This window comes from Phyllobates terribilis, unplaced genomic scaffold, assembly GCF_046119375.1.
Source record: "Phyllobates terribilis strain yellow unplaced genomic scaffold, ASM4611937v1 Scaffold_7__3_contigs__length_470593459, whole genome shotgun sequence".
Classification (NCBI taxonomy): domain Eukaryota; kingdom Metazoa; phylum Chordata; class Amphibia; order Anura; family Dendrobatidae; genus Phyllobates; species Phyllobates terribilis.
The window spans coordinates 235,951,728-235,976,483 of NW_027362767.1; the positions used below are offsets into that span (position 1 = coordinate 235,951,728).

At 41.2% G+C, this 24,756-nt stretch overlaps 1 protein-coding gene and 1 long non-coding RNA gene across 2 annotated transcripts in view; one reads left to right on the forward strand and one right to left on the reverse strand.

Annotated features, from left to right (window-relative positions):
* The window catches only part of LOC141154239 (uncharacterized), a 39,766-nt gene extending 22,372 nt beyond the window's left edge, over positions 1 to 17,394 (forward strand). The window contains exons 2-3 of the long non-coding RNA XR_012247415.1: positions 16,732 to 16,829; positions 17,297 to 17,394. This is a non-coding gene — a long non-coding RNA (uncharacterized lncRNA). The remainder of the gene's footprint in view (positions 1 to 16,731; positions 16,830 to 17,296) is intronic.
* Positions 1,013 to 24,756, reverse strand: part of LOC141154237 (myosin-4-like) — a 55,291-nt gene continuing 31,547 nt past the window's right edge. Inside the window, exons 18-39 of the mRNA XM_073639836.1 lie at positions 16,845 to 16,968; positions 16,625 to 16,761; positions 16,280 to 16,535; positions 15,958 to 16,200; positions 14,258 to 14,434; positions 14,020 to 14,165; positions 13,858 to 13,948; positions 12,712 to 13,101; positions 12,500 to 12,626; positions 10,323 to 10,441; positions 10,043 to 10,239; positions 9,774 to 9,957; positions 5,558 to 5,723; positions 5,153 to 5,277; positions 3,710 to 4,018; positions 3,417 to 3,620; positions 3,168 to 3,293; positions 2,914 to 3,084; positions 2,546 to 2,650; positions 2,343 to 2,438; positions 1,297 to 1,431; positions 1,013 to 1,030 (exon numbers count right to left, since the gene is read on the reverse strand). Of these exons, the coding sequence (XP_073495937.1) occupies positions 1,013 to 1,030; positions 1,297 to 1,431; positions 2,343 to 2,438; positions 2,546 to 2,650; positions 2,914 to 3,084; positions 3,168 to 3,293; positions 3,417 to 3,620; positions 3,710 to 4,018; positions 5,153 to 5,277; positions 5,558 to 5,723; positions 9,774 to 9,957; positions 10,043 to 10,239; positions 10,323 to 10,441; positions 12,500 to 12,626; positions 12,712 to 13,101; positions 13,858 to 13,948; positions 14,020 to 14,165; positions 14,258 to 14,434; positions 15,958 to 16,200; positions 16,280 to 16,535; positions 16,625 to 16,761; positions 16,845 to 16,968 (3,646 nt within the window). The remainder of the gene's footprint in view (positions 1,031 to 1,296; positions 1,432 to 2,342; positions 2,439 to 2,545; positions 2,651 to 2,913; positions 3,085 to 3,167; positions 3,294 to 3,416; positions 3,621 to 3,709; positions 4,019 to 5,152; positions 5,278 to 5,557; positions 5,724 to 9,773; positions 9,958 to 10,042; positions 10,240 to 10,322; positions 10,442 to 12,499; positions 12,627 to 12,711; positions 13,102 to 13,857; positions 13,949 to 14,019; positions 14,166 to 14,257; positions 14,435 to 15,957; positions 16,201 to 16,279; positions 16,536 to 16,624; positions 16,762 to 16,844; positions 16,969 to 24,756) is intronic.

A 24,756-nucleotide genomic window follows, 5' to 3' on the forward strand; every position in this document is an offset into this window, starting at 1 on the left:
AGGTCCACCTAACCACGGACACGTGGACAGGTGCTTGTGGGCAGGGACGGTACATCTCGTTGACGGCACACTTAACATAGTGGAAGCCGGGACCCAGTCAGACCCTGGGACGGAACACGTCCTCCTGACGCCGAGGATTGCGGGCCCTGGGTCAATCAGGGTTGCCCCCACTTTCTACAGCTCCTGCACCTCCTCCTCATCTTCAGCCTCCATCTCTGAAATGACTACATCAGTTGGAAGCTGGAAGCACTGCAGCACTGCCTCGGCCAAGCGGCAACAGGCACTGCCAGGAGGCTGCATTTCTTCTGTAACTGGGGCTAACATACCAGTCCCAGTTATAAGGAAAAACAAGGTAAAAAGATAATAATAATAAAAAGCAGTTGAAAATATGTCGCTGCCAAGCGACACCACGGTTACTAGCCCCTGTAAAAAACTAAATAAATAAAACCTGTCTGATACATAAAAATAACAGTAATGGAAAGGGAAACAAAATTTGTATTTCATTAGTCCTTTGTGGTTATAAAAAAAAATGTGAAAGACTATATTTTCCAACCGGTATTGCCTGATATTGGCAGAAAAATAAGAGAATATCAAAATAACATGAAAATGGTGCTGCATGTGTGATGAGAAAAAGATGCAAAAATTATTTAAATACCTGAACAAGAAAATTTTTTAAAGCTCTTTAAACTGAATGTATGAAAAAAAAACTGAAAATGTGCCTGGTCAGACCCATGTTTGGGTGTGCACTTCTTTTCTGTGCAGCTCAAGAAAGAGCTTTTTTGCACAGTCCTTATAGTACATTTTTTTTCATTTGATGTATATATTTTTGTGGTGCCCACTACATCCTTTTTTTCTACCATAAACTATTGAGCTAAACCAAAAGGAAATAGACATAAACTTATTAAAAATGCAACTTGAGACCAGTAAAGAATTGTAATATTTTATTTTCAAATGAGTATTGGGGGATAATACGTTGCAGTATTGAGAGATTCCAATATTTGTATTACGGTGTTCACTCTTTGTTCTCTTTCTGTAAAGGAAAAAAAAGTTACAAAAACTATAAATACAGTGTTGTTGCCATTCTGACCGAGGATAGTTGCCCAGGGTTTGTATGCTATGCTCCTATACTCCTAAACTTTGGTAGGTTAATTGGCTGTAGTGTGTGCATGTCTGAGATAGGCAACTTATATTGTGAGCACCCCCATGGGAACTAGAACCAATCTGAAAGATGCTATCCGTATAAAAAAATATACAATATAACGATATACAATTAAAACGATATTGTCATTGCGTTACCTTTCCTCCAACATCACGGCTCTTGGCCCTTAGCTTATTCACTTGGGACTCGGCAATGTCGACTCTTTCTTCCGCCTCTTCAAGCTCATGTTGAGCCTTTCTAAAGCGACTCAGAAGGGAATTTGCTTGTTCTTCCTGAAGAAAAACATTGACAATAAGTCGTTCTAATGACCCCTTAGGCTTTGTCCACAAGTTGCAATAAATGCCAAATCCGCAAAACAAATCTTCATGTGTTATTTACTCATTTCACCCTGATAGATTAAAAAGAATTATATGGGGCAAAAATCTGCACCAAAATGAGCATGATTCGGGTTAGAATATCTGCTGTAAGTATGTGGTACTGTAAACAGCTGTTTATTTGTGGTGTATCCACATCATATTCTGAACATATATGAACATGATCTTAAGTAGAATTTTGCCGTTAGGGATATTAATCCCTATAGAGGAATATACTGTAAATTGCATACAAACCAGCAGTTTTATGAATAACGTGAAAGAGTATGAACTAGTCATACATTAGAGGCAGTGTGGGACTGCTGAATTTCTTTAAAAATTATAGAATGGGGATAATTTGATCACTGGACATATGACTGCTGGGAACGCCAGCCATCACAAGATTGGAACTCTGGAACACCAAGAATGGGGCGGCTGTACATTATCATTAATGAAGGTGCACATGCTCAACATCCAGTCCATTCATTGTCTATAGGACTGCCAGAGAAAACACGCAATATATTTGTTTTTTTTTAGCTGTCTCATTGATGATGAAGGAGAGCATGGGCTCCATTCAAGACTGAGATGCAGAGCCCCAATCTCGGGGTTCCAAAACCATTGAATCGCTGGGGATAACTTAGTTGTTTGGCAAAAACTGTAATGTGGAGATCAAAATATATAGTAGAGGCCTACCCGAAAGTGCTGAAATCAAAGCTGAAAGGAATACTTTTGCATAAGCTAATGACTATAGTATTTCCTTCTCTTTCCAATCACATTCAATCACTCAACTTTCATTTACAAGGACAAATATATTTACAAGCATTTCAACTTACAGATTCTTCAACCTGTCTCTTATAGGCTTTAACTTTTAACTGTAACTTGTCAACCAGGTCTTGTAGTCTCAGATTATTCTTCCTGTCTTCCTCAGTCTAGGTGAAAAATAGAAATGGGTATAAGTCATATTCAGATAGATTAATAGGTTAATTCATTAACATGGATCAAATACTTGAGTAATCTGAAAAACAGGGTACCTTACCTGGTAGATCAATTCCTTCACTCTCATCTCATATTTCCGAACACCTTTGAAAGCCTCAATACCTCGTTTCTGTTCATTCTCCAACTCATTTTCCAATTCACGGACCTGAAATTACAAGTGTTGAACTGGTTTCACATGTCCCACATTCATGGTCCATTCAGACAGCAATCTCTGAACCAAACGCAGGTCTCCTGGCCCGAACTCAACTCATACATGCCTATGATGCTGTTGAATTTGGGTCAGGAGGCACACATTCAGTCTTGGTCCATACTCTGACAATAAATCTCAGATGTTTGAAACTGACCTTACTCTAACGCTCACAATTATGAAATCAACATCATACCAAATACTGTATGCAGTGTATTCACCCTAGCTTCCAGTTTCTGGAGCTGCTTCTTGCCTCCCTTCAGTGCCAGCTGTTCAGCTTCATCCAGACGGTGCTGGAGATCCTTCACTGTCTGTTCCAGGTTCTTCTTCATTCTTTCCAGATGAGCACTAGTGTCCTGCTCCTTCTTCAGCTCCTCCGCCATGAGAGCAGCCTTGAAACAAATTAATAAAAGATATATCTGGTCAATCATCAAAGAGCTTGATGCTTAGTGATAGAATGAAATAGTAGCATTACATCTATGATGGCCTTCTTAGCTTTTTCATCGGCATTTCTAGATTCCTGAACAGCCTCTTCAATCTCATTCTGGAGCTGACCGATGTCACTTTCAAGCTTCTTCTTGGTATTAATAAGGCTGGTGTTCTAAAGAAGATAGGTCGTTATCTAATATTTTTCATGATTTCGATAAATTCACTGGCCATTCACACAACAAATAATTATGCTTGGCTCTAGACATTTTCAGTGATCATCAGCTGAAGATCACACCTGTGAGTGGAGAAGCTGAAGACGTTCACTGGCATCCTGAAGTTCCTGTTCTGCCAGTTTGCGTGATCTCTCTGTCTGTTCTAGAGAGGCTCTGAACTCCTCAATTTCAGCCTGTTGCAAATTGTTTCTACGTTCAATCATAGAAAGCTGTTCTTTCAAATCTTCCTGTCCTCTCAAGGTATCATCAAATAGTAGCTGAGCATCCTGTCAGGAAGAAAAAAGAATGTTAAATTGATAGATATGAGATCTACCAAATACAGCTTGAATTGGATAGCATTTAAATGATAAATGACCTTCAGTTGCCCTTGGACAATTTTTAGCTGCTTCTGTGCCTCTGCAGCCTGTCGATTGGCATGGCCTAGGTGGATCTCCATTTCATTCAGGTCTCCTTCCATCTTCTTCTTAACCCTCAGAGCTTCATTTCTACTTCTGATTTCAGAATCCAAAGTGCTCTGCATGGTTTCGATAGCTCTTTGTCCATTCTTCTTAAGCTGCTCAATTTCCTCATCCTTCTCTGCAGTCTTTCTCTCTATTTCTGATTTCAGCTGGTTGAGCTCAAGGTGGACACGCAAGATCTTCGATTCTTCGTGTTCCAATGAACCCTTTGAAGATGTAATTAAAAAAGGAACAGTAAGCAATACATTTCAGTAGATCCACCAACTAGATAAAGTCTATGGAGAAAATCATCCAGTGTCTGCCTTTTAAAGGGCTTTACAGAAAATAATATTTATCACCTATATACAATATATTTGATAAATGTATGATCCTTGGAGGTCCGACCTCTGTGATCCCCACCGGTCCTGAAAATAAAGTCCTGCATGAATATAGCAGTTGGCGCGTGAGTGACCTACACTTTATTCACTTGAGTGGGTCTATGCTAGCGGTAATGTGTAATCATGGTTACCGGTCCTATACTGTCTATAGGAGTGGTAATCATGATTGCACACTACCATGAGTGACCTACCCTTTATTCACTTGAGTGGGACTATGGTAGTGGATAAGTTGCATAAGGGAGCAGAGCAGAACTGACCCTTAAGTGGTGTTTTCCTCATTTATCTGATCATTCACCCTCAAACATTGTGGTGTCAGGTTACATACAGCCCATTGACGTTTATGGAGATAGGATGAGGAGGAAAGAGCTGCTGAAGAGAAACAGAAGTGATTATGCACTGATCTGTCTTGCTGTATAATGTCATGCATTTGAGAATGTGCTACATAGAGATAAGGGAGCAAGAGCAAGGTCTTCTCTGTGTGTGCAGTGTATTAGGGACATTGTAGCAGCTGGCGTCTACCTGCTAGCTCAGAGACAACTGAACCTTAAAGATGGAGTCTGCATAGCAGAAAGCTAGTGACCTGAAATGACAGGTACACTTTAAAAATGAAATCAGAAATAAAAAATGAGACATGTCAATGCATTGTATAGCAAATTAAAATGGGTATTAAATAATTATTTCCAACATTGAAAGTTATCACCTATGAACACTACCACTGACACTCTCACAATCCCAAGAATAAGGCTGTGAAAGGCCCCATCGGAATTACGCCAGGGCCAGGCATGCGTGCCACGGCTTCATTTATTTGGCAGAGATATCTGACTATCACTGATCAGAAAGTTATCCTTTACCCTGGGGATCGGTGATAACTTTCAATGTTGGGAATAACCCTTAGCTTTAAAGAATCGTGACTGCAGAAATAAAATATATTATAACATAGAAGGAAAATTAATTGGTTCAAACCTCAGTTTCTTCCAGAGCAGCCTGAAGATCATTCCTTTCCTGTTCAATCTGCTTTCTAGCCTTTTCTAGTTCATTGATCGATTTTGCAGTGTCACCAATCTGCTCTGTCAGATCTGAGATTTCCTCTGAAAAAAAAAAGAGAATAGGTGTTTTGTGTAGAAAGTAAACAGGCAACTCTACTGATAAGTTAAAATACCAACCAAATCACCTTTGACCAGACCTTTAAGTAGAACTGAGGTCATTTCCTCTCTTTAGAAATAGAAAACCCTAAAGAGTGGACACCGCAATGGAGAGCATTCTTATGTAGCTAACATTTATGGTAGATTTTAATATTGTATTACACATTTAAGAATGTAACTAATGGAAATGCATGATCAGGTCAGCAGGTTTGAGAAATAGACATACGTTGTAAGTTCTTGTTTTCACGTCTCAAGGTCTCAGTTTGTTCCAATGCTTCTTCATAAGCATTCTTCATCTTAAAGATCTCAGTGCTCAAGGTGCGAGCCTCTTTCTGAGAAGCCTCCAGTTCAGCCTGACTCTCTTCATACTTCTGTTTCCATTCTACAAGAACCTATAAATGGACAAATCATTTAACATTAACATTTCCGACACCACTTGTTTATGACAAAAGCTATGACGTCTATTGTGAACGAGTGGAAAAGATGTGGCGTCTACAGCAGCGCTGTGGAGTCGGAGCCCATTTTGGTGGAGTTGGAGTCGGTATAAAATGGACCAACTCTGACTCCTAAAATATATTATAAATTGGGTACAGTCGTTCAATGCAGTTTGTGGGGGAATATTTTTTCATAAGAATTGGGGAAAGTTATGAAATGTCCTATAAATGTCTGTCTTTTTCCTTATCTAAGTGTCCAGACTTTTAGCTGAGATGAATCTGTGCTACAATAAATGTATCACTTAAACATGAGCCGTGTATGAGGGAGTCGGTGTCATGGAAATTGAGGAGTCGGAGGTTTGGCTTACTGACTCCACAGCCCTGCTCTACAGAAGCCAGTAAAAGCAAAGAGGCGTTATCACATAACCCGTGGCTGTATCTGGAAACTGGTGAAGTTTTAGGATTGTACGTAAATTAAATGTGCTTTCTTTTTGCTTGTCTAGATGATTGAAAATAAAATGTTTAGTTCCGCAAATCCACCTAAATGTCCATAATTTTCAAGACCTTTGCTTCCAATAGGAATCTTGCTTGTTAAAGGGAACCTGTCTCGTGAAAAAAAATGCTATTAACCTGCAGATATGGTGTTAATCTGCAGGCTAATAGCGTTTTGAACCTGCTTGGCGCCCGCACTTAGAGCCCCGCTGCCAGGATGAAATTAACTTTATCTCCCCCACCCCCAGCAGCATTCAGTTTTCAGTCACAGAGGCGGCGCCGGCCCCGGCCCGTTTTAAATCACTGCCCTGTGTATAGTCAGCGGTGGCTGTAACTGCGCCCCCCGGCACTGACTGATATCAAACTCATCATTAGGGTCAGCAGTCAGTCAGTACAGGGGGCACACTTACAGCCACCGCTCTCTATATGCAGAACAGTGACTAAAGCCGTATCGTCACCGCCCCAGTGACTGAACGCCGAATGCTGCTGGGGAAAATAAAGTTAATTTCCTCTATATGCGGGCGCTGGGCAGGTTCAGAATGCTATTAACCTGCACATTAACCCTATATCTGCAGGTTAATAGCATTTTTTTAACATGACAGGTTCCCTTTAACTAAAATCTGTTCCACTGGGCGTTTAAGTCCATTTACAGTTTACATAGACGGACCAGTGGCATGGTTACGACTGCTGATCGGCAATAGTTTAAAGGGAAGGTGCCATCAAAAAGTGTTTGTTTTCAACAATTGAAAAAATGTAAAGTATTAATGTTTTACATTTTTTAAAAAATGTTTATTTTTAATGAACTAAAATATGAAAAATAATTTTAAAAGGTTTGGTATTTTAAACACTAAGGAGAGCAGCTGCTGAAATTTGCTGAAAACCTAGTGTACAACTAGCTCACATTACGACTGCAGTAAATAAGGGGCAGGATCTGCTCACATGTGTGTGACCTCACTCCTCTCCTCCTCTTATGGGTGTTTGCAAAAAGATAAGAAAGGATGAAGTTTAGGATCACAGTGTGGAGCCATTTTGTTGGTGACTGCCCATGATATTGACAAGTACAGTGTCACCGAGGACGGCCGACAGCACTGATTCTATTAGTTGGTGCTGCTTGCTGTATCATAAGCTGGGGTTAGATACATGGAATGTATCACATGCACGATTAGATACGCTTAGAGTAACACACGCTGGGATTAGATACAGGGCTAAGTGTAGTTTATCACATGATAGGATTAGATATTAGGCTCAGCGGAGTGTATCACACAGGATGGGATTACATGCACAGTATCTAATACATGGAATGTGTGACCCCGCTCCATCCAATTCTGTGGGAGCAGTGATGTAATGTGTGACCCAGCTCCGCCCACTACATTACTACTCCCATAGAAGTAGACAGCGAGGTTTTACACATTACACCACTGCTCCCATAGAAGCACAGAGCAGGGTCACTCATTACACCACTCCTCCCATAGAAATGGACGCAGCAAGGTCACCCATTATACCACTGCTCCTATAGAAGTGGATGGAGCGGGGTCACACATTACACCACTGCTCCCATAGAAGTGGATGGAGTGGGGGTCACACATTATACCACTACTCCCATAGAGGTGGATGGTGCGGGTTCACATTACACCACTGCTTCTATAGAAGTGGACATAGCGGGGTCACACTTACACCACTGCTCCCATAGAAGTGGATGGAGCGGGATCACACATTACACCACCGCTCCCATAGAAGTGGATGGAGCGGGAGTCACACATTACACCACTGCTCCCATAGAAGTGGATGGTGTAACCCTGCTCTGTCCACTTCTGTGTGAGAAGTGGTGTAATAGAATAAACGTTCTGTAGATATATAATTTCACAAGCCCCCTATATATAATAAACTTGCACCCTTTAGTGCCTTTCAAGTGGCACTAAAGGGTGTTTTCTCTAATAAATGAAAAAAAACGACGTGGGGTTCCCCCTATTTTTGGTAACCAGGTAAGGTGAAGCAGACAACTCTTTGCTGATATTATCAGGCTGAACAGGTCCCTGGTTTTTGGGCCCTTTCCAACCTAAAAATACCAGCTCACAGCCACACCAGAATTGGCGCATCACAATAGGTACGCCAATTCTGACACTTTGCTGACCTCTTCCCGATTGCCTTGGTGCAGTGACAATCGGGGTAATGATAGTTGGGGTTGATGATAGCTGTGAATTGTCAAAAATCACATCTGGCATCAAGCTCTGTGGTTAGTCATGGAGAGGCGTCTATCAGACACCCCCATTACTAAACCACTAATGAATATAAAAATACACACAGAAAAATAAATTTTATTTGAATAAAGACTCCCTGACACTTTCCCTGGTTCACCAATTTATTTTTGAAAAAAAAAAAACATACAGGTCCGCCTTAGTCCATGGCAATCCCACAATGATCCCCGAATCTGCCATCCAAAGGCTATGGAGCCTTGTTCAGAGAACGACGCAACATAGGTTGTAGCAGTAGCGCTCCACGAGATGTGGCGCCTGTGATGAGCAGTGACGTAACTACACCGCTATCAAAGTCACCAGGTCCTCTGTTATAATGGCCCATATAGTGCCCCACAATATAATGGCCCCAATATAGTGCATCCTGGTATATGGCTGCCCCATCCTGTTATATGCTCCCCCATCCTGTTATATGCTCCCTCATCCTATTATATGCTCACCATCCTGGTATATGGCCCTCCATCCTGGTATATTGCCCTCCTTCTTGGTATATGCCCTCCATCCTTGTATGGGGCCCTCCATCTTTGTATGGGGCCCTCCATCCTGGTATATGCCCCCATCCTGGTATATGGCCCTTCAGCCAGGTATATGCCTTCATCTTGGTATATGGCCCCATCCCTGTAAATTGCCCCATCCTGGTATATGTCCCCATCCTGGTATATGGCCCCACCCTGGTATATGCCCCCCATAGATTCAATACAAAGAAAAAAAACTATGAACGCTTCTACTCTTTTTCCACACGCTCCCACGCAGCGCTGTGTCTTCTGTGTGCTCTGAAGATGTTGGCTGTGAGCAGTGATCACAGCTGGCAGGCTGAGATCACCATTCCCCGCAGCCGCAGATTCTCACCCCGGACCTCCGCACCTTTGCACTTCCTCCCAGTGCAGACTCATGTTATGCCATGCGTGTGATGACAGGGAGAATGTGCAGCTCGCAGCATACACTGCGGGCTCCACAAAGATGGCTGCGATCTCCTCCCACAGCTGCGACCTGGACGCTTGGATTCCGCATGTACAAATGCAGTGATGCGGATTCCATGTGTTCCAATGCAACTCAATGGCGGCGAAAACGCAGCGCTTCCGCAAAATAATTGGTAGTGCTGTGTTTTTTTCTGCAATGATAACCCGCAGCGGAAATTTCCGCACATGCGGATTATCATTGGGGAACATGGCAGGCCTTGCCGCTGCGGAAACGCTTAAAAAACGCATCGTGGGCACACAGCCTTAGACTTGTTACAGTACTGTACAGTTAATTAAAAATCTACCTTATCAAAATTTCTTTGTTTCTTATCCAGAGCCACTGCTGTATTATTCGCTCTCTCCATATCAACCATTAGATCTTCCACCTCTGCATGCAGCCTTTGTATGGTCTTCTCCAATGAAGCACATTTACAGTTTACAACTTCTACCTGCTCTTCAGCATCTTGTAAACGCTGAGCCAACTTCTTTCTATAAAAGCGTTAAGAAAATTAATTATTAGCATATTTGTTTTACATATTTAGCATTTTGTGCTTCTCAGGTTTAAATTAGTTACTTGGCCTCTTCCAGCTCCTCTGTGCGTTGAATGGCATCAGTTTCATATTTGGTCCTCCACTGAGCAACTTCACCGTTAGCTTTGGACAAAGCACGACGGAGTTCAGCCTTAGCTTCCTGTTCCTCCTCATATTGCTCAAGAAGCAAGTCATTGTCATGACGGGCAGCCTGTAGAGCATGGGCCAGGGCATTTTTGGCCTAAAATAAACATAAAATATTATAAATATTTATGGAGATTTGCACCTAGACCGTATTTGTTCAGATCAGCACTGATATATTACTTTTGTTTCTTCTTCAAGTTGTCTCTTGAGCTCCTCCACCTGCTGGGTGAATCCCTGCTTTCCTCTGGAGAGCTGAGATATTAGCGCCTCTTTTTCCTCAAGTTGACGAGAAAGCTCACCTAAAATGTAAATACAGGTGAACATTTAAAAAGTTTAGTCTCTAATATTAAAAAGTTAATTTTACGTAAATATAGGAAAAACAGCAGTAATCCACTACTTTGCTGCCAATATTCCACCTAAATAGACCTGTTTGATAATCTAGAATTTTTCAAGACTGTTAAATTTTAGACTATGCTCAAATAAAAACTACAAGATTTTTCAGAATTGTCCACTTAAAAAATAAATTTTTAGATATTTTTAAAATATAAAGATATACAACATACTTGCCTGTAAAAACAAAGGTGCCCAGATCTCAAAATGCCAGCACTATTTCCAGCTTGAGTTTGACATAGGGGAAACTTCCTTTAACAGTGGGTTCCACTTGTGTGGTCCTTCTTAGCCACAATCAATCCACAGACAGAGAAGAGTGCTAGCTTGGCTATTGAGCAGGTCCGCTAGCAACCTTAACCCCTTTCTGACATATGTGGTAATAGTACGTCCTTGTGCCCTGGGCCTATATGGCTCAATGTTATAAACTACTGTGAAGCACCCTGGGGTTCAGGGTGCTCACCACACATCTAGATAAAGTCCCTGACAGGTCTAGTTTCCAAAATGGTGTCACTTGGGGGTTTCCACTGTTTAGACAAATCAGGGGCTCCCCAAATGCAACATGGCGTTCTATAATTATTGAAGCAAGTTTTACATTTAAAAAGTCAAATGGCGCTCCTTCCCTTGCGAGCCCTGCCGTGCGCTTAAACAGTGGTTTTCCCCCACATATGGGGTATCTGTGTGCTCAGGAGGAATTGCACAACAAATTTTGTGGTCCATTTTTTCCTGATACCCTTGCGAAAATAAAAAAAATTGGGGTCTAAAGTAACATTTTTGTGAAAAAAAATGTTTTTTTCTTCCACATTCCAAAAATTCCTGTGAAGCACTTGAAGGGTTAATCAACTTCTTGAATGTGGTTTTGAGCTCCTTGAGGGGTGCAGTTTTTAGAATGGTGTCACTTTTCTGTCATAAAGGCCCCTCAAAGTCTCTTCAAATGTGATGTGGTCCCCAAAAAAATGGTTATGTAAATTTTTTAGGAAAAATGAAAAATCGCTGGTCAACTTTTAACCCCTAACTTCCTAACGAAAAAAAATTTGTTCCAAAATTGTGCTGATGTAAAGTAGACATTTAGATGTTTTCACAAATAAACTCCAGTCATATCGAAGAAATGTTACCACAATCATGAAGTACAATACGTAACGAAAAAACAATCTCAGAATCAGGAGGATCCGTTGAAGCGTTCCAGAGTTATTGCCTCATAAAGTGACAGTGGTCAGAATTGTAAAAATTGGCCTGGTCATTAACATGCAAACCACCCTCGGGTGTAGAGGGATTAAAGAAGCACTCCAAAAAAACGGTTATTCAATAAACCTGTGTGTGTAGTGAAGTACATGCATTAAAATAGATACTGATCGCAGTCTCAACAGATCATACAGGGGTTTATGTGTGAACCACAAGTCATTTTTACAATGTAAGCCTAATACACATCAGAACTAAGCTCCATAGGCTTACATTGTTAAACTGACTTCCGGTTCCCAAATATACCTCTGTGTGAGTTGGATTTGAGTGGCTCTTGATTATTGAAGAAGAATCAAAAGTAATACATCAGTAATAAACAGAGATCATGGCAATCGATAAATATTTTAATCCATCTTCACTGCATATATATTTAGGAAGGTTTATGGAAAAAAAGTTTGCTGGGAGTGCTGTTTTAGCATACAATGATCACTTAATGAAACCGGAAGCTCTCCTGTATCTAAACCAACCCCAAAGTGGAGTTACTGGGACCAGCAGCAATATCTTGGGATTGATTGGGGCACTCTTTTAGCAAATGCACATACAGTAAGTGCGTAGTATATATTTACATTTTAAACACATATAAAGATATTTATTTTTCAAGGTGGACAGCCCCTTTAATTACAAATAAGAAACAAAGTTTTAATGACGAATTACTATATTTTCTCTTATATTGTGCATTGCTTTCCAAAACTTAAGATTTATGGAAATTACTATATTATATTTTGGTTTACCATTGTCAGACTGAAAACGAGATCTTAGCACAGTAAGGTCATTAATCGAGCGCATGTGCTCTTCTTCTTTGGCCTTCATTTCGTTGAGCTGATCATCAACTACACGGTTCATTTTTTCTAAATTGGCCTTTTGAAAAAAAAATAAACATTCATGTTTGTAGTAGTTTGGGCTAGTAGTGTAATGACTGAAGAAAAACACAGAATTGCATTACCTTAGTTTTGGAGACGCTCTCCAGGTTGCTGGAAAGATCATCAACTTCCATTTTCAGTTCACCCTTTTCTTTCTCTAGCTTTTGTTTCACACGCTGCAGGTTATCAAGCTGTTCCCCAAGCTCGGTTACACTATTAGCATGTTTTTTGCGTAAAGTGGCAGCTGTAGCTTCATGCTGAAGGGTTGCTTCTTCCAAATCATGTCTGAGCTTCTGGAACTCCACTTCACGCTTCTTATTCAACTCAACCTGGGCAGATGTTGCACCTCCAGCCTCTTCAAGTCTTTCACTGATTTCCTCCAGTTCTCTAGAGAGCTCAGCTCTTTGCTTTTCAACATTGCCTCGAGCTGCCCTTTCAGACTCAATTTCTTCTTCAAGTTCTTCAATACGAGCCTACATAATAATGGTTAATTATTAGAGATGAGCATATTGACTCACCGTCCCTAGTCAGTACTCCATGGCCACCAGATAGGAGCCCTGTGGACCTTCTACCTGTGCTTCTTCTGATTAGTAGGCCTGACACAACATCATCTGGTCATCTGCCTGCAACAGATAGGAGACGGTTCTCAGGGATCCTGTCTGTTGACCATGGACTGCAGATGTAGCCTCTGGACCAAGGTCCTGCAAATCAATTTGCTCATCTCTAGTTGCGTAACTAGAGTCCGATGGTCCCCAGTGCAAGATTTGTACCAGCTCCCCCCATCCTCGTATATATGTCCCTCATCCTGGCCCCATTCTGGTATATATATCCCCCATCCTGATATATATGTTCCTTATCCTGGACCCCATCCTGGTATATATATCCCCCATCCTGATAAAAATGTCCCTTATCCTGGGCCCCATCCTGGTATATATATCCCCCATCCTGGTATTATATATATATGTATCCCCCATCCTGGTATATATACTGTATATCCTCCACCATGGAATATGTACCCCATCCTGGTATATATCCCCCATACTGATTGGCCAGCAGTGTGTATTGCCGAGGATGCTCATCCAGTTGAAGTCTGTGCTGGCGTCAGGCCCAGTCGCTTCCTTTGCTACCGTAGTTGTTAAGCCCCTGCTCATCTCTTATATTTACCAGATCAACGGTGAAATGATGTGATGATAAAGATTATTACACGGTTTTGTTCCATGTCGAAATACCTGCAGTTCCTTGATCTTCTTGTGCAGTTGTAAACTCAGGGACTGCTCATCCTCTATCTTTCCTTGGAGCTGGGAAATGTCAAAGTCTTTTCTGTGGAGGAGAATTTATATTTTTTTATATAAGCTAAATGAAAAAAAAATTGTGTACAAAAAAATACTAACTTTTTCAATTTTTCCTCATTTTGTTGCTTATCATTTTCAAGATCCATGACTGTTTCTTGAGAAAGTTTGAGGTCACCTTCAAGCTTTCTTGTGGTCCTTTCCAGATCAAGACGAAGTTTCTTCTCTTGTTCCAAGGAACCTTCTAACTGGAAGATTAAGAAATGTAATTTCTTTATTGGTAGAGTCTTAACATGGGTAAAATATTCAAAACATATTATTATTTTTTATATATACATACATCATCTACTTGCTGCTCTAGTTTTGTCTTGGCTTTTGTCAAAGTACTGACTTTGTCTTCCTCAGCCTGCAGATCATCAAGAGTTTGTTGATGAGCTTCTTGAAGAGCCTTCTTTTCCTTGGTGATCTTGGATACATTTTCATCTACAGTGGCCAATTCTTCAGTGAGGTTTTTAACCTATGAAGAAAGATAATCTGAAAAGTGTTGCCCAACCATAAAAAAAAAAAACTTAAAAAAGATGAGAAAGTTCTAATTTTAAAAGAGAGATCATACTCACCTTACCAATTTCCATCTCTCTGGGTTCTGGCTTCCCATTTTTCTGCTGTTCTGTATACTTTTTGGTAACTGATCATGTGCCATCTAGCTACCTAACTGCTGCAGGCAATCACTGGCTGCAGGAATGAACAGAGATTTCACGTGCCAGTCCGCCAGCACCTTGACTACTACAGCCAACCAGTGATTGGTTTCAGCAGTCGACAACATGAATTGTGATCAGAAGTATAGAATCCATTCAATACTAGAGCAGTGGATGATTGGTAAGAAAAGTTTTTTCATTTATAAGGTACTTAACCGTTTTTAGAAAAAAAATTTCTATGTCTAGAGCCATAACTTTTTATACTTCTATCAACATAACCGTATGATTGTTTGTTTGCAGGACAAGTTGTAATTTTGAATGACACAATTTTTTTTTGCCACATAATACACTGAAAAACGGGGAAAAGTTTGAAGTGAGGTAAAATTGGGGAAAAAAACAACTCTGCCATTATTTTGGGGGCTAAATTTTTATGCCGTTCATCATCCCATAAAATCAACTTGACAAAATGATTCTCTAGGTCAGCAGGATTACGGCTATATCAAACATATAGTTTTTCATTATTTTAGTGACTTAAAAATTGTGAACGTTTAAAAAAAAATTTGACAATTCTGAGCTATAGTTTGTATTGTTACCATTTTGGATTACACTGTTTTGATAACTTTTTATTGCATTTTTTGGGGGATGTGTGGTGAGAGAAAAATTGCAGTTTTGGCATTCCATTGTTTTTGTTTTACAGCGTTTACCTTTCTGGTTAAATTACTTAAGATTTATAGATCATACAATTCGATAAGTGGCAATATTGAATATGCAGTAATACTAAAGATTTTTCTTTTAATTTCCTTATTTTTAGATGGAGAAAAGAGGGGTTTTTGTTAAACATTTTTTTATATATTTTTTAGAAACTTATTTTTAATACAGTTCACTTTATTTTTCAGTCCTCCTGGGGATTTGAACCTTAGATCAATGGAACTACATACTTTAAATATTTTAGTATTACAGTATATAGTAAAAATCACAGTCTCCTATGAAGCCCAGACTGTTGTTGGTCTTCACTGGAGTACAAAGAGGGTGGCGATGGAAGGAATAGTAATTCATTGGCAGCCCGCAATTACTGTATGTCATGCGAGTGAAATGGGTGTTCGAATGTCTGAGAATGACAGTAGCAATCAAAGCCAACTCTGATAACTGCTGATAGAGGCAGGTGCTGGCTGTGTCAGCTCATAATTTCATAGCTCCATATTAGGGGAAAAATTAATTCCCTACTCCACATACGGTAGTCAAACTAATTCCCTGGATCAACGTCCCATCCTGAGCTCTCTCCATATGTTCGCACACGGTCCATGACGTAATAGTATGTCATGCAGCTGAAAGGGGTTAACTCTACCTTGTTTTCTGTGGCATGTTTTTCCTTTTCTACTTTAGCCAGAGTAAGTTCTAAATCATCAATATCTTTCTTCAGTTCAGAGCATTCATCTTCCAATTTTCTCTTTTTGGCTGTCAACTCGGCATTACTTTCTTCCTCATCTTCAAGTCTCTCACTAAGCTCCTTAATTTTAGATTCCAGTTGGATCTTGCTCTTGATGAGACCATCACATCTCTCCTCAGCATCAGCTAAGGTCTCAGATTCCTGTAGATTTTCAGGTATAATGGTCACCCATTTTTGTTTCTGGTCACAAAAAAGTAAAGATATTTACTAAAGCTCTTACCGTCTGGACTTGGAGAAGCAATTCGTTTTTTTCTGTCACAAGGGCAACCAATTTCTCTTCTAATTCTTTCCTCTTAACCTCTAACTTAGCCAGAGCTTCTTTTGCCTTCTCAAAATCTTCTTTAATGTTTGCCATTTCTTTTTCCGACTCGGCACTCCTAAGAAGAGGCTTAATCTTGAAGTACAGCTTCATCCATGGCCAGTGTTTGACATTCATGAAGGATCGGAGGTTGTACTGGATGACAAACAGAGCTTCCCTTTTTGAGAAATTTAATATATTAACGTATTTTTAAAAGGTGTAAATTAAATTTTTGTGCGTAAATTTGTTCAGCAAAATAAATGTTACCTTCTATCTATCATTTTCTTAAACTCATCTCTCATTAAGAAACCCCTGCAAAGTGCTTGAGTATGAGTGATCAGTTGTGCCAACTTTTCATCTCTCATCTCTTCCAGTACACCTAGGAGACCAGCTTTAAAAAACACCTAAAGACACACACAAGAAAAATTTTAAGGCCAGAGAAGACTCATGAATAAAACAAGAAGACATATAGGTACTGTTTATATACCTTAGTGTGTCCAAATTTGTACTGTGTGTGGTCAATATCAATTGAACCCAAGAGTTTCTCAGCCGCCTTCTTACTGTCAATAAACTGTCCTTCAGGAATTGCACTTGCATTCAGCACTTTGTAACTAAGAAAAGAAAGAAGTGTGATTTCGTTCTGAAGACTTCTAAATGCAAACTTGTTCTATTTTTATTTCTCCTTAAAAAATATGTCTCAGTAATTTTTTTTTCCATAAACCAACCTAATGAAGTATGTATCGTAGTGCAAGTACGTTATAATACCGCCTTCATCCCCGGTTTCTAATGCTGCTATGCTTCATTTTGGCCCATGTTACCGCTGTTCAGCTTTTCTGGCCCACACTGTTTAGGGCCATGTTTCTTCACCAATGTACGTTTATGAGAACCAAAACAAGGCTTCATAGACTTACTCTAATAAATCGACTTTCTGCTTCACAGATAAATTCTGTGTGATTCGGCTCGTCTGTTTTCAGGTCATGTGGACCAAAAAAAAGACTGGCATGGCACTGGAAACTGGGGAAGATGACGATTGGTAAGTATTTTAATATACTTTCACTACATTATATATATATAATTAGAATAATTTTTTGGTGGAAAAAATACTTAGACTTTTTTTAAAGGGGTAGTGCCATCTCGGACACTTAAGGCATAATACACGGGATATGCCATATGTAATTTATCCTTAGATCAGTGTCCCCTCAGTGCCTTTCCATATCTGTTTCTCTTTTGAGAGCATGCAGTGTACTACCACACCTCACAAACCAGAAATTCTGAAGATCTCGGGCTGAGTGGAGCAGAGGTCGATGCGCACTGCCTATGCATTCATTCTAATGGATGTGAAGATGCTCTGACTGATTCGCTCGACAACTTCTTGCCCTTCCATTAAGAATTAAGGGAGCAGTAGTGCGCATGATCAACCTCTGCTCCATTCAGCCGATAGATCAGTGGGAGCCACTGCGGTCGGATCCATGGCAATCTGAAAGTTATCCCCAGCCCGTGTGTCATAGAGAAAAATTAAAATCCATAAAGACATCTCCAGAGACATATCTCCTCACATTGAACATAGCGGATTAATTATAACTGGGGAAGTGAGAACCTAATTATAACAGGGGTAGTGTTAAGGAGCTGATATTTCAGCCTCCATTGAAGTAGAAACCTCTTGCAGTGACCAGGTAATTACAACATGACCTCTGCTCTGAGAGCTAGACACATAGCTTGGGATTTATTTACTCAGAGGCAAAGAAGTAGACTTCCAAGGCTAGAGCTTCCTCTGTTCAAACCACTGGTCCCCAGACTTTTTGGAGCAAGTGGCCAGTGATGAATATTGGGGTTTGCATTAATCCGATATTTATGGAGATATATTGTCGGCGTCGTAGCAAAGAGACGAACATATCGCATTCACTTACATCACTGTAAGGCCATGCTAACCCCTCCAACTTAATATTGCTCTTATGGATGATGCTGTCCATGCCATGTTTCATCTATATAGAACGGTAAATCGCAATAGGTAACATGACAACAATGCCTTCTGCCTGGGACCTCCAGAGGCGAAGATATCCTGAAAGTTGGGGATCTCAAAATCTGCTAAAAGACCTTTCACATCCCACAACCAGCCCTCATATGAGATCACCAAAGAGAGGTATGTGGGTGCAACCTTGATCTAATAAAAAGCAGAGTTTGGTAGTCTGTCATTGTTCATTCCTGAATTCCCAAAAATGAGGTCATAGTTTAGGAGTTTAAGCAACAGAAAAAAGCTAATAATAAAAAACACCTTTGAATACGAAAATGCAAAAGAAAAAAATCTTCATTAAATATATGCATAACAATTATTAAAAACACATAAAAAAGAGGTATAATGCAGAGATAGATAAATTGGTGGTCTCCAAATAATGTTACTCAGTACAAGTTTAAACGCTATGGTTAAATATGACATAAATCATATATAACTCAGAAAATCTTTGTATATGACAATATAAACCGATATGTGACCCACATGGGGAATGTATGAGTAGACAAATAATTACTGATCCAATGGTGATATAAGATCAACATATACGTGTGCTCCAAATACATAAATATCAATATAAGGTCTCCCCTTGGCAGGGTCCCCACTAGGGGGAGACCTTGACGATAAAGCTTCTAATCTTAATTAGCCAGACTTCTAGATTTGTTAAGCCAAGAGAAATACACTATTGCGTTTGTGTTGACTTTTGAATGTATATGTTTTTCTTTGGCTGGTCAAGAAGGACATACTAGTATTTGTATAAACTTGAATGTTGACTTCTCTTGGTCTGGAAACAATAGTGTTTGTTAATATGCTAATGACATATTGTACTAAGCCAGTTAGTTGTTGATTTACAAGAGCAGGGGGATGCCAACTATGTAAATTGATTAAATTCTCAAACCATGAGACCTGAGCCCTGCACCTTTCCCCCCTGACCTGTGAATGATGGCCCGAGCCACAGATAAATATAAAAAGGGATTTCTATCAAGCTGCAAGGAGAATGAGAGAATCAGAAGATCAGAGAGACTATTCAGGGCAGTAGTTTGGTAGCATGGCTCCATCCAGAGAGGCACAGAATTGGATTCTACAGGATTCCAGCCTAAGGGTACACGGCCCTGAATGAAAAGATACAGATCTGCTGCATTGACCAGAGAACCCATTGATACATTTGGGGAAACCAGGTTGGGACAATGAGGTCACCTGGCCCCATGGATATGTTGTTTGGGGTTGCCAGGTGGGACCCTCCTGTCGCCTGGAACCCATGGAGATGTTCGGAGAAGTCATATTGGGACCAGCCGGTCATCTGGCCCCATGGAAACTCTCGGAGAAGCCAGGGTGGGCCCCTCTGGTCTCCTGGCCTTGTACCTCGATGGACTGTCAGCTTCCTAAGCTTGACGCTACCTTCTCTCTGTGGGGGCCCGCCAAAAGCAAGGGGCCACTGGTTGAGGTAGTTGGCCCTGGAAGTCCCAAAGTCACAGCTGATCTATTCCCGGCGGGTCAGCAGAAGGGTGAGACTGTGTAATTTTGCACCAGCTTGGGTATTTGCTGGGACTGTTCTACGTGTGTGTTGTCTGTTTGGTGGTTCAATAAAATATTGCCACACTGTTTTACCCTCACCCTGTGTTGTCTGAGTAGTATTAAGCCCACGGAAGACCCCGTGTCTTCACAGAGACTTTATATATTCATATTTATGTTTTTGAAGCAAATGTATGTTGATCTTATATCACCATTGGATTGGTAATTATTTATTTGTCTACTCATGCATTTCTCCATGTGGGTCACATATCGATTCATATTGTCATATACACAGATTTTTTGAGTTATATATGATTTGTCATATTTAGCTATAGAGTTTAAACATGTACTGAGTACATTGTAACATTTGGAGACCACCAGTTTAGCTATCTCTGCATTGTACCTCTTTTTATGAGTTTTTAATAGTTGTATGCATATATGTAATAAAGATTTATTCTTTTGCATTTTCGTATTCAGAAGAGTTTTTTTCTTGTTGGCTTTTTTTTTGTTTTTTGTTCATTCCTGGAAGACATACAGTGGTGGCCAAAAGTATTGGCACCCCTGCAATTCTGTCAGATAATACTCCGTTTCTTCCTGAAAATGATTGCAATCACAAATTCTTTGGTCTTATTATCTTCATTTAATTTGCTTGCAAGGAAAAACACAAAAGAGAATGAAGCAAAAATCAAATCATTGATCATTTCACACAAAGCTCCAAAAATGGGCCAGACAAAAGTATTGGCACCCTCAGCCTAATACTTGGTTGCACAACCTTTAGCCAAAATAACTGCGAACAACCGCTTCCGGTAACCATCAATGAGTTTCTTACAATGCTCTGCTGGAATTGTAGACCATTCTTCTTTGGCAAACTGGTCCAGGTCCCTGATATTTGAAGGATGCCTTCTCCAAACTGCCATTTTGAGATCTCTCCACGGGTGTTCTATGGGATTCAGGTCTGGACTCCTTGCTGGCCATCTTAGAAGTCTCCAGTGCTTTCTCTCAAACCATTTTATAGTGCTTTTGGAAGTGTGTTTTGGGTCATTGTCCTGCTGGAAGACCCATGACCTCTGAGGGAGACTCAGCTTTCTCACACTGGGCCCTACATTATGCTGCAAAATTTGTTGGTAGTCTTCAGACTTCATAATGCCATGCACACGGTCAAGCAGTCCAGTGCCAGAGGCAGCAAAGCAACCCCAAAACATCAGGGAACCTCCGCCATGTTTGACTGTAGGGACCGTGTTCTTTTCTTTGAATGCCTCTTTTTTTTCCCTGTACACTCTATGTTGATACTTTTTGCCAAAAAGCTCTACTTTTGTCTCATCTGACCAGAGAGCATTCTTCCAAAACGTTTTAGGCTTTCTCAGGTAAGTTTTGGCAAACTCCAGCCTGGCTTTTTTATGTCTCGGGGTAAGAAGTGGGGTCTTCCTGGGTATCCTACCATACAGTCCCTTTTCATTCAGACGTCGACGGATAGTACGGGTTGACACTGTTGTACCCTCGGACTGCAGGTCAGCTTGAACTTGTTTGGATGTTAGTCGAGGTTCTTTATCCACCATCCGCACAATCTTGCGTTGAAATCTCTCATCAATTTTTCTTTTCCGTCCACATCTAGGGAGGTTAGCCACAGTGCCATGGGCTTTAAACTTCTTGATGACACTGCGCACGGAAGACACAGGAACATTCAGGTCTTTGGAGATGGACTTGTAGCCTTGAGATTGCTCATGCTTCCTCACAATTTGGTTTCTCAAGTCCTCAGACAGTTCTTTGGTCTTCTTTCTTTTCTCCATGCTCAATGTGGTACACACAAGGACACAGGACAGAGGTTGAGTCAACTTTAATCCATGTTAACTGGCTGCAAGTGTGATTTAGTTATTGCCAACACCTGTTAGGTGCCACAGGTAAGTTACAGGTGCTGTTAATTACACGAATTAGAGAAGCATCACATGATTTTTCAAACAGTGCCAATACTTTTGTCCACCCCCTTTTTTAGGTTTGGTGTAGAATTATATCCAATTTGGCTTTAGGACAATTCTTTTTGTGTTTTTTCATTGAAGACAAATTAAATGAAGATAATAATACCAAAGAATTTATGATTGCAATCATTTTCAGGAAGAAACTGAGTATTATCTGACAGAATTGCAGGGGTGCCAATACTTTTGGCCACCACTGTAACTCACTGTGAGAGTGTCTCATTTTCCTAATCTGAGTGCTTACCTCCATAAAGATAAGAGCCGTTCCTGCAACATCCGGTATAGTACCGTACTTCTTTCGTTATTCCCTTTTATTACATGTAATTGTATATACAGTATTGTTTTCTTCCCATTTTGTATCATTTTTGTATATTTTTTATAAACAGTGCCTACCTTTCTGGATTAAATATGTAACATGTAATAGCTATGCTCCTTTTGCTCTGTAAGCTGCACCCCTGAAGCTATACGCTAACTGCAACGGGTGTCCAATCGGCCTGGATAAAGGATTGCGGGTGGCAACTAGTGGTTACTTTTTGTTATTGTGAAGTTGGCAGTGATCTTACCAGGGTACAGCACATGCATTGAAGGGCTAAGTCCTGACACTGGACATTGCCAGCATCTGGACATATTTTGTGGGCGGAGTTTGCATGCGATGCACTCCTGTGCAGCGAATGAAGACAGCAGCCGCACCCATGTCTCCTGTGATGTACATGTTCCAGCCCCACTGTCTCTCTGTGATGTATATATTCCAGCCCCAATATCTCCTATTGTATGTACTCCATCCCCAGTGTCTCCTATGTGATGCATATGCTTCTGCCTCAGCGTCTTCTATGTGATGTGCAGTGAAGGAAATAATTATTTGATCCCTTGCTGTTTTTGTAAGTTTGCTCACTGACCAAGACATGAACAGTCTATAATTTTAAGCAGGGCCGGCTACAGGTATTTGTGGGCCCTGGGCGAAAGAGTCTCAGTGGGCCCCTTTAAAACATACCACGATTCATGATGCACAGATACCGCAGAGAAATATAGATATAGTACAGTGCCAAAGATTTCACTTCTTAGGCTGTGTGCCCACGTAGCGTTTTCCAAGCGTTTATGCTGCGGAATTTCCGCAGCGGAAACGCTTGTAAAACGCTAGGTAATCCGCACCCCATGGTCCCCAAGGGGATTCCGCATGTTCTATGCACATGCTGCGGATTTTTCCGCAGCGTTTATGCTGCGTACAAAAATCCGCAGCATGTCATTTAATTTTGCGGAAGTGCAGCGGAACTCCCGCCATTGACTTGCATCGAGACGCATAGAAACCGCGACTGTACATTTTTACAAGCGGCTTCTATGCGTCTCTATGTGCGGATGGTACCCAGTTCTGGAGGAGAGGAGACTCTCATCCAGACCTGGGTACCATTGTACCTGTAAAAAAAGAATAAAATAACAAATAAAGTTTATACTCACCTGTCCGGCGTCTTCTCTCTGAATGCCAGCAGCGCTGAAGGACCTTCGGTGACGTCACAGTCATGTGACCGCAGGCCCTTCACCGCTCTGTCTCGCGATATGCCGGCAGCCGGGAACCAGCCAGGAAGCAGCGCTGCAGCCACGCCGGGGCCTCGGGGGTGAGTATAGCTTTATTTGTTTTAATTTTTACTGTTCACACTGTATAAATCCATGCTGTTTGCATGGATTTATACAGTGTGACCTAGTTGTCAAGCACTTTCCAAGTGATGCTATCGCCTGGAAAGTGCTTGTCAATCTGCATGCGGAAACGCATGTGAACCCGCATGTGGATCCGCATGTATTCTGCAGGAAAAACGCATGCACAATCTGCATGCGTTTTTTTCTGCCAGGGAGATGCAGAAATGCTGCAGAAATTTTCTGCTTCATTTCTGCATCGTGGGCACATAGCCTTACATTACATGAGCGATATCTATTGTAAATGCTACAATAGCTCAGAAACCGACGAATCCTCGTAGCGCACAGTGCAGACCGGACAGTATAGTCTCCATACAGTATTATGGGCCCAATATATTGCTCCATACAGAATAATGACCCCACATAGTCCTCCGTACAGTATTAAGTGCACCACATAGTCCTCCATACAGTATTATGGGCCCCATATATTGCTCCATACAGAATAATGACCCCACATAATCCTCCATACAGTATTATGGGCACCACATAGTCCTCCATACAGTATTATGGGCCCCATATAACGCTCCATGCAGAATACTTGTCCCCATATAACGCTCCATGCAGGATACTGGCCCCCATATCACGCTCCATAGAGGATACTGGCCCCCTTATAACGCTCCATACAGAATACTGGCCCCCACATAATGCCCCATGCAGGATGACACTCCCCCCCCCCCCCCATATAATGCCCCATGCAGGATGTCACCTCTCCCTCCCATATAATGCCCCATGCAGGATGTCACTTCCCCCCCCATATAATGCCCCATGCAGGATGTCACCTCTCCCCCCATATAATGCCCTATGCAGGATGTCACCCCCCCCCTTATAATGCCCCATGCAGGATGTCACCTCTCCCTCCCATATAATGCCCCATGCAGGATGTCACTTTCCTCCATATAATGCCCCATGCAGGATGTCATCACCCCCCCATATAATGCCCCATGCAGGATGTCATCACCCCCCCCCATATAATGCACCATGCAGAATGTCATCACCCCCCCATATAATGCCCCATGCCTCCATACATATATATAAAAAAAAAATCAAATACTCACCTCACTTCTCACCTGCTGCCGCTGCTCTGGACTCCTCAGCCGCGTCACCGGCGTCTTCCCACTCTGCACTGTGACGGCTCAGGAAAGGGCGCGGTATAAAGACGTCACCGCACCCTCTGACCTAAGACGTCACAGTGCAGCAGCTGCGAAAGACACCGGAGCTGCTGC